Source organism: Vigna unguiculata, chromosome 5 (genome assembly GCF_004118075.2).
Source record: "Vigna unguiculata cultivar IT97K-499-35 chromosome 5, ASM411807v1, whole genome shotgun sequence".
Classification (NCBI taxonomy): domain Eukaryota; kingdom Viridiplantae; phylum Streptophyta; class Magnoliopsida; order Fabales; family Fabaceae; genus Vigna; species Vigna unguiculata.
In genome coordinates, this window is record NC_040283.1 from 19,105,877 (window position 1) to 19,118,685 (window position 12,809).

The following is a 12,809-nucleotide window of genomic DNA, read 5'->3' on the forward strand; positions in this document are numbered from 1 at the left end:
GTCGATGGCTACTATGATGAATTTTACTTGGCCTTTTCTTGAGGAAAATGGGCCGAGGATGTCCATTCCCCATTTTGCAAAAAGCCATGGGGAAAGTATGGCGTGGAGCTGTTCTTGCTTCTGGTGGATGAGGTTACCATGCTTTTGGCAGGGTATGCACTTTTTGACAAAGGTGTGGAAATCTACCTCCATGGTGGGTAAAAAGTAACCGGTGCGAAGGATTCTAGTGGTCATGGTTCGTGCGCCAGAATGATATCCGCATATGCCTTCATGTAATTCTTTTATGATGTATTAGGCTTGTTCGACTGTGACACATTTGAGGAGTCGTTGGTCGTATCCTTGCTTGTATAAGTCATCACCTATCATTGTATACCTGACGGCTTTAGCAAGCCAACTCTTGTTGGCATCAGGTGGGGGGTTACCGGTTCGAAGGTACTAGATGTAGGGAGTTGTCCAATTATCGGCTTGGTTTTGGGTTAGGTTAAGGCAAGTGTTTGTTGTGAAAGGTGCGGATAGTGTTTGTTGTAAGAGGGATCTGTGTCGACTCTTTAGCTTAGTGTTGGCTAGTTTAGATAATATGTCGGCCCTGACATTTTTGGATCTGGGATGTGTTGGATGCATACTCGTTCAAAAGCATATTGGATGACGTTTCGGACTAGGTGGTAATATTGTAGGAGGGTAGTGTCTTTGATTTGGAATTCGTCATTTAGATGGCCTACTGTGAGTTTAGAATTGCTTTTGCATGTAAGCATTTTGACGTCGACTTCGCAGGCGAGGGATAAGCCGGCGAGGATGGCTTTGTATTTAGCTTGGTTGTTGGATGTTCTGAAGGTGAAATGGAGGGATTTTTCGATGAGGATGTCATTGGGGCCTTCCAGGACGATATCAACTCTTGCCCCCTTTGGGTTTGAAGAACCATCAATGTAAAGTGTCCACTGGTCTTCTTCGGGGGTGCGTTTCAAGTCGTTGACGAAGTTGAGGAGGCATTGAGCTTTGATGGGGTCGTGGGGTTCGTAGCACATGTTCAACTCGGACAATTCTACGGCCCATGACGACATGCGTCCGACAAGGTCTGACTTTTGGAGTATCTTCTGGATAGGGTAATCAGTTTTGACAATGATGTTGTGGTTTTGGATATAGGGGCATAAGCGTCGTGCTGCGTGGACCAGGGATAGGGCTAATTTTTCCACCATTTAGTATCTGGTTTCGGGATCCTGCAAGGTTCGACTGACGAAGTATACAAGATGTTAAGTGTCATCGACCTCCTAAATTAGCGCGACGCTTACGGTGTGATCCGTGGCGGTGATGTAGACAAGGAGGGGTTGATGAGTGTTCAGCTTATGGAGGATGGGTGGTGATGTTAGGGTGTTTTTGAGGTTCTGAAAAACTTGCTCACATTCGTCGTTCCATGAAAACTTCATAAATTTATTGAGTAGTTGAATGATGGGTTGGGTTTGCTCAGCTAGTTTGGGAAGGAAACATGATATGGCGGTTACACGATCGATGAGGCGTTGTACCTCTTTGACATTGTTGGGACTTCGCATCTCAATTATGGCATTACATTTTTCAGGGTTAACTTCTATGTCGCGTTGTGTCAGCATGAAACTGAGGAACTTGCCACGATCGACGTCGAAGACACATTTTTCGGGGTTGAGGCGGATGTTGTATTGTCGTAACACAGAAAACATTGCGGATAAGTCTTGAGCTTGTTGGTGATGACTTGGGGATTTGACAACCATGTCGTCGACGTATACTTCGACACATTTGCCCATTATATGGTTGAAGACTTTATCCATCAGTCGTTAGTAAGTTGCTCCTGCGTTTTTGAGACCGAAAGGCATAACTTTATAAAAGAAGTTAGTGTCGTCTGTGATGAAGGCGATCTTGTTCATGTCAGCTGTGGCCATTGGTATCTGATTGTATCCGAAATATGCATCTAGGAAACTGAGGACCTTGTTGCCGGCAGCACCGTCAACTAGCCGGTCAATGTTGGGTAAAGGGGTAGGCGTCCCTGGGGCAGGCCTTATTGAGATCTGTGTAATCAACACACATTTGCCATTTACCGTTAGCTTTTTTTACTAGAACAACATTGGAGAGCCAGGTGGTGTAGTGGGCTTCTTTGATGAAACTTGCGTTGAGTAACTTGTCGGCTTCGACCTTGGCTGTTAGTCGACGTTCTTCACCAAGCTTCTGTTTCTTCTGAGAAACATATCTGGCTTCTTTGTATATGGAAAGTTTGTGGACTGCAACTTGTGGGTCAACGCCGGGTAAGTCAGCGACAGACCAGGCAAAGAGCTCGGTGTTATTGATGAGGGTAGGTGTGAGTATTTCACGCTGGTCGTGTTAAAGATCGGTGCCCATTTTGAGGGTGCGTTCATTAGGGAGCTTTAGGGGTAAAGTTTCATCAATAGGCTCGAGGCGTGCATCCCGGCCTACTCTAGTTGAGGAGGTGGATCCTCCACTAGCGTAGCCGCCAGAGATGATGTTAATAGTGTCGCGTAGTGGGGGTCGGTCGGAGCAACATCAGTGCGGGCAGGTTGGGGGTCACGGGTAGTGAGTTTATTAGGACGTTTGTCATGGCGAGAATCGCGGGGAGGATGTCGATGATCAGATCGTGGAGGGTGGTCGTCTTTTTGGATGAAGCAGCGAAAATGGTCAGCACGAACCAATTCTTCAATCTTGTCTTGGAGTGCTTTGCAAACGTCTGTGGTATGGCCATTGTTATGGTGATAGTGGCAGTATTTGGTCATGTCGACGTTGGGAGGATTGGACGTCGTGCGAGGTGGTAAGATTAGGTCGGCTTGAAGAGCTTCATCAAGGAGGCGGGATCTAGAAACATTTAAGGGTGCGTATCTGGTGAAGCGAGGTTGGCGAGATTCCCTGGGTCTATGATTAGGTCGTGAAGGTGGTTTAGGAGGGGTGGCCGCGGAGGGTGTGTAGTCGTTGCAGAATTTTGTGTGGAGAGTTTGCATCTCTTCCATGCGGATGTATTCTGCGGCACGGCGCTTCAGTTCATGCATGAAAGCGGGTGGGTGTAGGTAGATGTTATTGGCGAAGGGGCCGGGTTAGAGAATGAGTGTCATACATTGAAGTATCATCTCTTAGTTAAGCTGTTGTGTGCGGAAGGCAACCTTATTGAAGTGGTCTATGAAGGTTCGCATTGTCTCGTCTTGTTCTTGTCTGACGCCGAGAAGAGAAATGGTTGTGGTTTGATGTGGGCGGCTGTCGACGAAGTGAGTAGTGAAGATGTGGGAGAGGGTGTTGAAGCAGTCGATTGAGTATGGAGGTAGAGTGGTAACCCATTTGAGGGCGGGGCCTTTCAGGGTGATTGGAAAGGCTTTGCAAAAAATAGCATCCTGAGAAGTGTAGAGGGCGACAAGGGTGATGTATGCTTTGAGGTGCTCGTCTGGATCTGTCTCACCCATGTAACGGTCCAGTGTGAAAGGCTCCCACTGGGCAAAGAGAGGGGTGTTGGCGATGAAATCAATAAAAGGGTGACAACACTTGGGTTGTGGGGATGGTAGCGGGTGAGGTAGAATGGGATGGTGGATGAGGGTAGGAAAGGTTGATGTGAAGTTGTGAGGTGGGATGTGGGCGGTGGGGAGGGTAGCAACAGGGGTAGGTGTTGCAGGGTGTCTTGGGAGGGTGGGATGGAAGTGTGTGTGATGGGTTGAGATGACGGGAATCTGTTGAGTGGTGGTGAAAGTGTGTTGAGTAGGATTGTACTCACTTTCTTCTTCACTAGGTTGGAAAGCTGGGGACTTGGCGGCTTCGGATGTTTCCTTGGCTTTTCCCTTTTGGGTGGGATCGGCCTCAATCTTCCTCCTTAGATGTGAGTTTTCCTGTCTGAGTGCCTCCATTTCATCAGCACTGTGCTTTTTCAAATCAGCTAGCTCTTGTTGCATCTTGGCCATGCGTATTTATAGATTATTAATTATGTCTGGCCACGTCATGGGCTAGGCTTTTGATTGGGCCGTAGCTGGGCTTGGGCCAAGTCTAGGTCCCACGGTCTGGTTGGTGAGGGCCCTATGATTCTGGTTGGTAGTGTTTAGTTTTATCAAGTTCTTATTCCATTTGCTCAAGTTGGCGGCTTAGGCCGCTTACTAGTGATTGTTCCACATACATTATCATAGTTTGAGTCATTAAGGGGCTATGTAGGCGGATGTCATGGTTGTAGTCAGGCTAGGTCGCCTAGGTGTAGTATAGTACCCATGTTAGATTTGAGCCTTGATTCCTTCATTATATGATGCACTCATGTATTGCATTGTTTCTTTTTTAGCTGATTAATTTGATTTACATTTTGGATATGATATAGGCCATTCTTGATTTCAACCACTTAGCCAAAACATAAACCACCTTGTACACATCCCCTTAAACCTGATTGTTTAGCCTTTTGATCAATTTTTGTTGATTGGATCTTCATAATAGCCTTGGATTGAAAACTCATAAAGAAAAAAAATTGTCCTAGAGTTGCGAGACACTTAGGCAATGCTAAACGAGAGTGTAAAGCAAAAGTTTAGAGGTTTTTGTCGATCCATCAAAACAATAAACACAAATCAAACCACAAAATATTTTCCCAACTACATCATCATTTAATTCTTTGAGAAATTACAGTAAATCATCTTAAATTCATCATTTTCCTAAGTTTATGCTTCTTACTACCTGATTTTGTAATTATAACCTAAAAGTGACGATTTACTTAGAAAATATGATTAATTAAAGTATCATATGTATCAAATTTATGTGGCAATTAATATATTCTATATACTTATCATTATACTAGTTCACTGAAAACAAGTTGGCTAATGATGAAAAAGTGGTAAGAAATATATCTAGATTAGCTGTAGAAGACTACAATCAACAGGAAGAAATCGCTTTGTTGAAAGTTTGGCTACATCTACAGCTAACAAGATATTAATTATTAGCCTTTGGTGCATTAAGAATATATAACTATGCTAAATGGATAAAAGTGTCTTTCTAAATATCTTTTGTTGTGGAGGAAGATTTTTTTGAACAACGTCTAGGTTTTAAAGATGCTTGTTTAAACTAAAAAAGGTTCAATATGGAATCAAACTACCGTGGTGAGTAGGGATGCCAAAAATATCCGTACCCACAGGTATCCGCGGATAAAACCTACAATGGGTAGGAAATGAATATTAGAAATGGATACCCGCTACCCGCGGGTACGGGTATTTTTGATACCCGCATGTTAATGGGGCGGGTATGGATATCATAGTATCCGTACCCGTGGATACCCGTACCCGCTAAACTTTAATTCACAAAAATACCCTTATATATATATATGTATATATATATATATATATATATTAGTAAAAAACATTCTGATCTAATATTTTCTAAGCTGCACATCTTATCTTCTTTTATTTTCATTCTTCCAGCTTTAAGTATTGGTATGTTGTCTTCTTCCAAGTACACCCCTTGACATTCTTCTCTTTCCCTTCTTTGAAATTGGGCATATACATCAAAGCCTATATAGACAGTGATGTTTATGGTATGCTTGTTGTCAAATGATGAAGTCAAAATAAGAATTCTTGGCACGTGGTAGTTAGGGTTTATTATTTGATTATTTTTCAAGAATCAATCGAAGAAAGTGGACTTGTTGATCAAAACACTAATTAAAGAATTTCCATTGTGTTGAACGTCATTTTATATTGATTTTTATAATTATTTGGACGTGTATGAACTTGAGTTTGTTTGAACTTTATCTAAAATTTATGACAGTGATATATTTTATTTTATTTTATTTGAATTTATGATTAAATATTTATTTTTTAAATAATTTTATAAATACCCGTGGGTACCCGTGGATACCCGTAGATATAAAAAACATAGACGGGTAACCGCATAACGGATACCCGATGGATGTGGGTACGGGTACGGGGCAAATATTTATCCAACGGGTAGGGTACGGGGGAACTACTACCCGTACCTTACCCGCCCCTTTGACATCCCTATAGAAAAAATTCATTCTTATCCCCATACCAAATCCAAGGGATATCAAACTTTTGTCACATCCTCATCCCCATCGGTAACAACTATAATCTCATACCCATACTCGTACCTGTTTTCTTACTACTTTAATATTAATTTTAATTAATTTTTATAAAATAATAAAAAAATTACGGTAAAGGAAACATAATATTATCAAATATTCAATATTAGGAGGATGATTGTTTCTTCGATATCAATACTTTGAAATAAATTATAATTGTTTACATTTTAGATTAGAATACCAAATAAAATTTGAAAAGAACCAAAACATTTATTAATTTTGCAAACATTAATAAAACCTTATTGATAAAATTAAAAAATATTTTTAAGAAAAATATAAAAGGAAAAAAAATATTCAAATTAAAATATATTTTAAATTTTTTTTTTACTTTCAATTTTTTTTATTCTAATGAATCTCTTTTTTATACACTAATAAAAATTATAATGCATCATTTGATAAAAATGACGCAAAGAACAAATAATTATCATCATAATAAAATTTTAACATAGATCTTGTATCTTTTAAACTCTAATATATGTTGAATGGTGATAAAAAAAATTCATGGCAATTACATTAAATTTTTTTATTGTAGTAAATAAAAGTTATTTATAGAACTATAGTAAAAAAATTACAGTATAATTGATAATGAGTTAGAAAATATAAAATAATTAGATAAAATGTATCGAAATAGTATTCTACATAATGAAAATAAATGTAAGGCCCCCTTTCTTTTTCTGCTTCCTTTTAAGGGTTGCCCTACAGTAATGGGCCTAAAGGCCAGCCCATAGGATAAAAGCCTTTCATGTTGCCCGAATCCCACACCTACTTTCACTCTTTCAGAAATCAGCCGTCACCCTTCTACTCCGTGAGAGAGAGCTCTGCTAGGGTTTGGAGTCGTCATAGCATTTGCAAGCTCAGCCTCGTTCTTCCGTTCCACGTAAGTTCTTCCTAACTCAGACCCCATGTTCTTTTGTGTCCCGTATGTTCTCAGTTAGAGTTCCCTAATGAACTCGTGTTCGGAACCTGCCACTGTTTTCAGCTCGCAAAACTATCCCGTGAGCTATTGATCTTCACTGTTCGAGTGTCAAAGCTGTAGAAAAACCAGGTACGGGAAGTTAGGGTTCGAGTTATATTGTTTGTGGACTGTTTTCTTCAGATTGGTTGTTGTTGGATGAATGAATCATTGTTTTGGATGTGTGGAGTTCTTGGCATGATTCGTTGGTTTGGAATAATGCATCTGTTGCAGGTGAACCAGAGCGAGAACTATTAATCTCGCCCAGGCGAGTCGGGCTCGCCTAAGCGAGTCTGACGAAGGCTCGCCCACCTCTTTTTCGCGATAAGTCGCCCAAGTGACTTGCTCGACATTTTGAGCGAGCGAACCACTCGCCCAGGCGAGAGGGATCTCGCCTAAGCGAGATCCCGCAGTGGTTCCTGTTTCCTTGTTTCGAGCCCTCGCTTGAGCGGAGGGGGACTCGTCTGAGCGAGACTGTCTCGCCTGAGCGAGGCACTTCTGCTTGAGCGAGGGGCTGGGCGAAACAACGTGTGGTTTGGTTGATTGTTGCCTTGGGATGTGTGGTAGTTGCTTGGGTATGCTTGTATGTCGAGATGTATGTGCATATATATATGATGGATTTCTATGTATGCGTGACCTGATTCATGAATGATGAATGATGGATGTTGTGGGAGCTTGGCATGTGAGATGCATGAGCGTTTTTAGAACTAAAGGAACATGGTATTGACATGAGATGAGACCCTTGACTCATGGGATGGTGATGATCATCGGTATGGATTCAAAATGTGATGCGTCTGAGGAATAAATCTTAGGGATTGGTATGGAATTGTAAACATGATTTTGATGTTCTCCTACTACTGTTTTATGAACGTTGATCCGTGTCAGCGTGTAATTCCTTGGGGGTCTCTAGGTGAGACCTCCGGGGCTACGCTTCAGTGGTCGGGACGTAATTCCATGGCCCCTATTAGTGGGTGTCCATGGTGGTGCCCCATCTGTATAACTAGGTAAGGATTCAAGGTAAGGACTGCATCCTGACAGTCTAAGGGGCCAGTTAGTCTCACTTAGAGCGGACTGACTTCTGTGGTGAGAGTAGTAGGAGGCCTGAAATTCATTAAGGGCTAACCTTGTGGTGAGGGAGATTTGATTCATTGTAACACTTGTAACACATAGCTCGGAGATGAGCAGCTTAGGGTCGAGCAGGGGTATCCACCACAAGTGCAAGCATCCGCTGAATCCGACTAAGTTATACGTATCTGGATGAGTCGAGTCGAGTCGTAGTGTATTGAATGAAGAGTCATAACATGTTTGGTTGTTATATGGATATGAGATTATGAACATATATTTGACTGTATGATGGATATGTTGTTGGCTCTAGCTTACCCATTTTGTTGCATGGTTGTGTTGTATGTGGCTGTTCTTTCTTGCGATGATCATCAACTTGGTTGATGGGAGCAGATGGGCGAGGTTCTCGTGGTCAACAAGGGAATGGCGATTCCGCTACTCAGCCATCTGGGCTGGATCTTATACTTATTTCCTTCATGCTTTCTTTAGGGCTGTGGTCCCTGTATTCGTGGTTATTAGATTGTAAACTTTTAGTTAAACCATTATCCTGCTTTTGTTGGCATCGTGATGTACCTAGTTTTGTAGGGGTGATGTTGAGAACCCCAGGACTGCGTTGTTATACTATCTTATGTGTGGTGTCTCCTTTAATTGTGTTTATAAATTAAATGGGACGTTACAATAAACAACAAATAAAAATATCAAAAAATTAACAAATGTGTATCTCATAAATAATTAGAGAGACTATTGAAAGAAATGGCACAAAGAAAAACAAATGTATAATTAATAGTATGATAAGATGAAAAATACCTTAGAGATCTAAAAAACCTTTTCAAATTTCAATATATATACTCAATGATTGAGAAATAACAAAAATTATTTTAGCGAAATAAAAGAGTTCTTCAAATGAAACAAAAATTAATAATAATAAGTAAAGATTTTTTTTATATTACCTAATAAATGAAAGATTTATGCTATTAAACACTTAAATTGAGAATATTAAACATTCTCATGTGAAAAAGAAAAATATACAATAAATAAAAATATTAAAAAATAATAGGAATATTCAAATGTGAAACATAACAATTTTTAATTGACATACATAATTTTAACATAATTACATAAAGGTTATGATAAGATAAAAAATATATTGGAGATGTGAATGAGTTCATCACAAACTAAATAATTAGAAAAAATAAAAAATAGAAAGTACATGACGAACCAAATAATTAAAAGAAATAATATATATATATATATATATATATATATATAAAAGGTTACTTAATTAATTGTAAATATTTTAATAATTTAAGTGAGAATGGAGATATGCACCAGTGCAGAAAGGGCTTTCTGCCCCGGTTATTTTTCGCATTTTGCCTCGGGTTTGGAACCGAGGCATATTGGGGCAAGGCCAAAAGGTGTACCTTTTGGCCTCGGTTATCACCCGAAGCCATAGACTCAGTTTTATGCCTCGGGTCAGTTAGGACCGAAGCCATAGGTGATAAATATTTTTTTTTTAAAATGGCTTCCCCACTGGCTCGGAGAGTGCGACGAAGATCACCGTCGGTGAGCGTTCCAATCAGACACCCAGCATTTGAAAGCGTAAAAACATGGTTGAAATCGAAGAAAGTTTACACTTTGATCGGTGCCCAGATGAGTTTAGCTGGAAAAGCAGAAGTACAACCATGCCCTGTACTCTTCCACCATGGCCACACTCTTCGACTCTCTCGTCCTCATTGGCCTCCCTTCCGCCGTCTCCTCTTCCGTCGCCGCTCGCCCCACCTCCGCCAAGCTCCCGCAATGCATCGGCCTCAGACTCTACGACTCGTGGCAGCCTCCGCTCCCAAAGTCGCCTCACACACCGTGCTCGTTGTACGCGAGGCTCAGGATACCGTCGTCGATGGTCAGTTTTCTTCTTCTTTCTGCGAGATCTTGTGGGCGACGAATCCGGACTTGGGAGTGGTCTATGTGTTCGAAGAAGAAGTTGAGGTGGCTCTGCGGAGAGAAAGAGAGAGTGGAATTACAAAGGCGCTGGCGCGGGGAGGAAGAAGGGTTCGAAAATTTCGAACCCTAAATAAACCCTATGGCTTCGGTTGTTAGAGGAACCGAAGCCATTGACCTCCTTTTGGCACCGGGTCTCCTTGAACCGAGGCCTATACCCTGACTTCCAGCCACTTTTTGGCTTTGGATCATATTGGACCGAGGCCTATACCCCTCTTTGGCACCGGTTTTGAGTGAACCGGGGCCTATACCCTCTTTGGCTTCGGGTATTTGGAGAACCGAGGCCTAAAAGTTGCCTCTAATTGCAAAAATGCCACCGTGCCATTATATGCTTCGGTTCCTGGCCAACCGAGGCATATAAGGCGAGGTAAAATGGGAATTCTGCACTAGTGATGGCATGGACGGTTATTATAGCAAGAATATGTACATCATCATTCACATCCCATACCCAATTGAAAAAGTTGGAAATTTCCTATACTTATACTCATACACATACTCATTCCCAGTCGAGAATTTTCCGTCAAAACGGGAACGGATGGAGACAATACCCACATAAACAAGTTTATTTGTCATCTAAGTTGTCATCTTACTTCTATGAATATAGATATGATATAGCCTCCCCTAAACAGTACTAGTGTTGTTTATCAAATCAATTTCACTACTATCCATGTTTTTAGTCAATCTCAAAGGTGAAATAAATTTAAAGTACAATTGAACTAAACTTAAAAACATACTTTTAACAAATTATTTAGATAGGAAAAATTTATTTTAAGAAAATCTTTGTCTGATTCGAATTATTCTTATCTAATTGTAAAATTATTCATCAAAAACTCTGATTCATTCCCATGATTAAACTTTGAGAGAAGCTTATCCCCAGCACAATCTGATGTGTGGACTAGAAATTAATTTTGAGATATCTTGAGATGGTCCCTGTTTTTATCCTAGGACGTCTTTAAATAGATATTAATTTCTTACATTGTTTGTTCACCCAAACTCAAGATAAGCCTTCGAGACCTTCCCAACCCAAGAAATGAAGTTTTCGACCTTGTTCTCTCTCTTTCTGCTTTGTGTCTTCACCTCGTACCTTCCTTCAGCCAACGCTGATCTGGTCGACACTGATGGTAATCCTCTTCGAAATGGTGGCAAATACTTTATAAGGCCAGTTATAATAACCGGAAATGGTGGTGGAGTACAATTCGCAGCAACCGGAAACGAAACTTGCCCTTTATCTGTTATCCAGCTTCCTAGTCCTTTCTCTAACGGCCTACCGGTACAAATTTCATCTCCAATCAAATTCCTTTTCATAAAAGAAAACTTTAATTTGGACATTGGGTTCACTTTTGTACCTCCGTGTGCTCCCACTCCATCTAAGTGGACTGTTGTGAGGGGTGAGGGAGATCGTCACCCTGTTAAACTTAATGGGTACGACAACACAGTAGCCGGTTGGTTTAAAATTAAGAGCGTTCCGGTTGAAATTGGAGGCTACAACCTCTTGTTCTGTCCTGAGAATGGTTATTGTGGCTATGTTGGAGTTGATATTGATTCTAGTAGAAACAGGGTTTTGGTGGTGGCTCAGGATGAGAACGCTGCCATGTGGATCCAGTTTCAGAGAGTTTACGGATCATCTGAAACTGCAATTACACAAGCAACTGCGTGAACTACCAATGCCCCTAAAAAGTCATGCGATGTGTAGTTAGTTTCTCTTAATGAGAGACAAGAATAATGGAAGCACTTTGTTGTAATAAACTGTTGCATGACTAAATAAACTTAAGTTAGTAAAGAGTATTTTTGTGAGTATGAGAGTATAAAATGAATATTAGATTAGTGTACTTCCTATGTTATCATGTAATTATAGGTCTTCTTGGACTTATCACATAACAAAATAATAACAAATACCGGGAAACAAAATATAATAAAAAATCATTGGATGGGTTTTGTTGGTACTATATCTTTATCTTTAGATATTACTTGAAATATCATCCATCCTCTATTTTGGGGAGGTTGCCATTTCATGAGGACCTCATATTTAGATCTTAAGGTTTATTGGGCTACTTTGGGCTTGGCAACAATAGTAATAATGATAATAGTATTAATTTGGGTCAGGTAAGTCTAATGAGATAGCATCGTTGGGATCAATTACTGTATTTAAGGTATTGTTCGCTTTGAATTCTGTAAATCTGTCACGATTTTATACTTAAAAGGCACTTCAGAGAGTTGAAGGAGAAAATTGTATTTAAATTGTTTTTGACCTCGACTCCTAAGCGATGTGGGCAGTGACGGAACTTGAATAAAAAATGTAAGGGTGCCAAATTAGTTTTGTTATATATAAGTTTTTTTTTAGTTAGAAAAAAAGTTCTTCATCTTTTTTTTTTCATTTCCTCTGCTTAAAACAAGTACACATAATAGTAGAATTCAAAAAAATATTACTATCATTCGTTATTATATCATGCTATTATATCATGATACCAAACCATGAATACCATTTTAGATAACCTCATCAATTTGATTTGGTGGTATTGTCACATTTGAGACCGTTTTTCCCGGATCGCATTCTAATGAATTTTTAAATTCATTGTATATAACTCTAAGAACTTTAAAGATTTGTTTTTTATTGTCTTGAATTCTTGGTTCTCATGAAATTTCTCAAGTTTAGTTAACGTAAATGCATTTATTTTCATCTTTATCACAAACCTTCCTCTTTAAAAAAAAGGAATCAATTTTTTT

The 12,809-nt window shown here is 40.0% G+C and overlaps 1 protein-coding gene across 1 annotated transcript; it reads left to right on the top strand.

Moving 5' to 3' along the window:
• The first annotated feature begins 11,050 nt into the window (after nucleotides 1–11,050).
• LOC114183655 (kunitz-type trypsin inhibitor KTI1-like) lies at nucleotides 11,051–11,914 on the top strand. The gene has a single exon (XM_028070743.1). It carries the CDS (start codon nucleotides 11,116–11,118, stop codon nucleotides 11,740–11,742), a length of 627 nt encoding a protein of 208 aa, XP_027926544.1. The 5' UTR covers nucleotides 11,051–11,115; the 3' UTR covers nucleotides 11,743–11,914.
• The last annotated feature ends 895 nt before the right edge of the window (nucleotides 11,915–12,809 follow it).

What these genes read in the sequence shown, in the direction of transcription:
- LOC114183655 (XM_028070743.1), top strand. Translation starts at nt 11,116, where the DNA reads ATGAAGTTTTCGACCTTGTTCTCTCTCTTTCTGCTTTGTGTCTTCACC.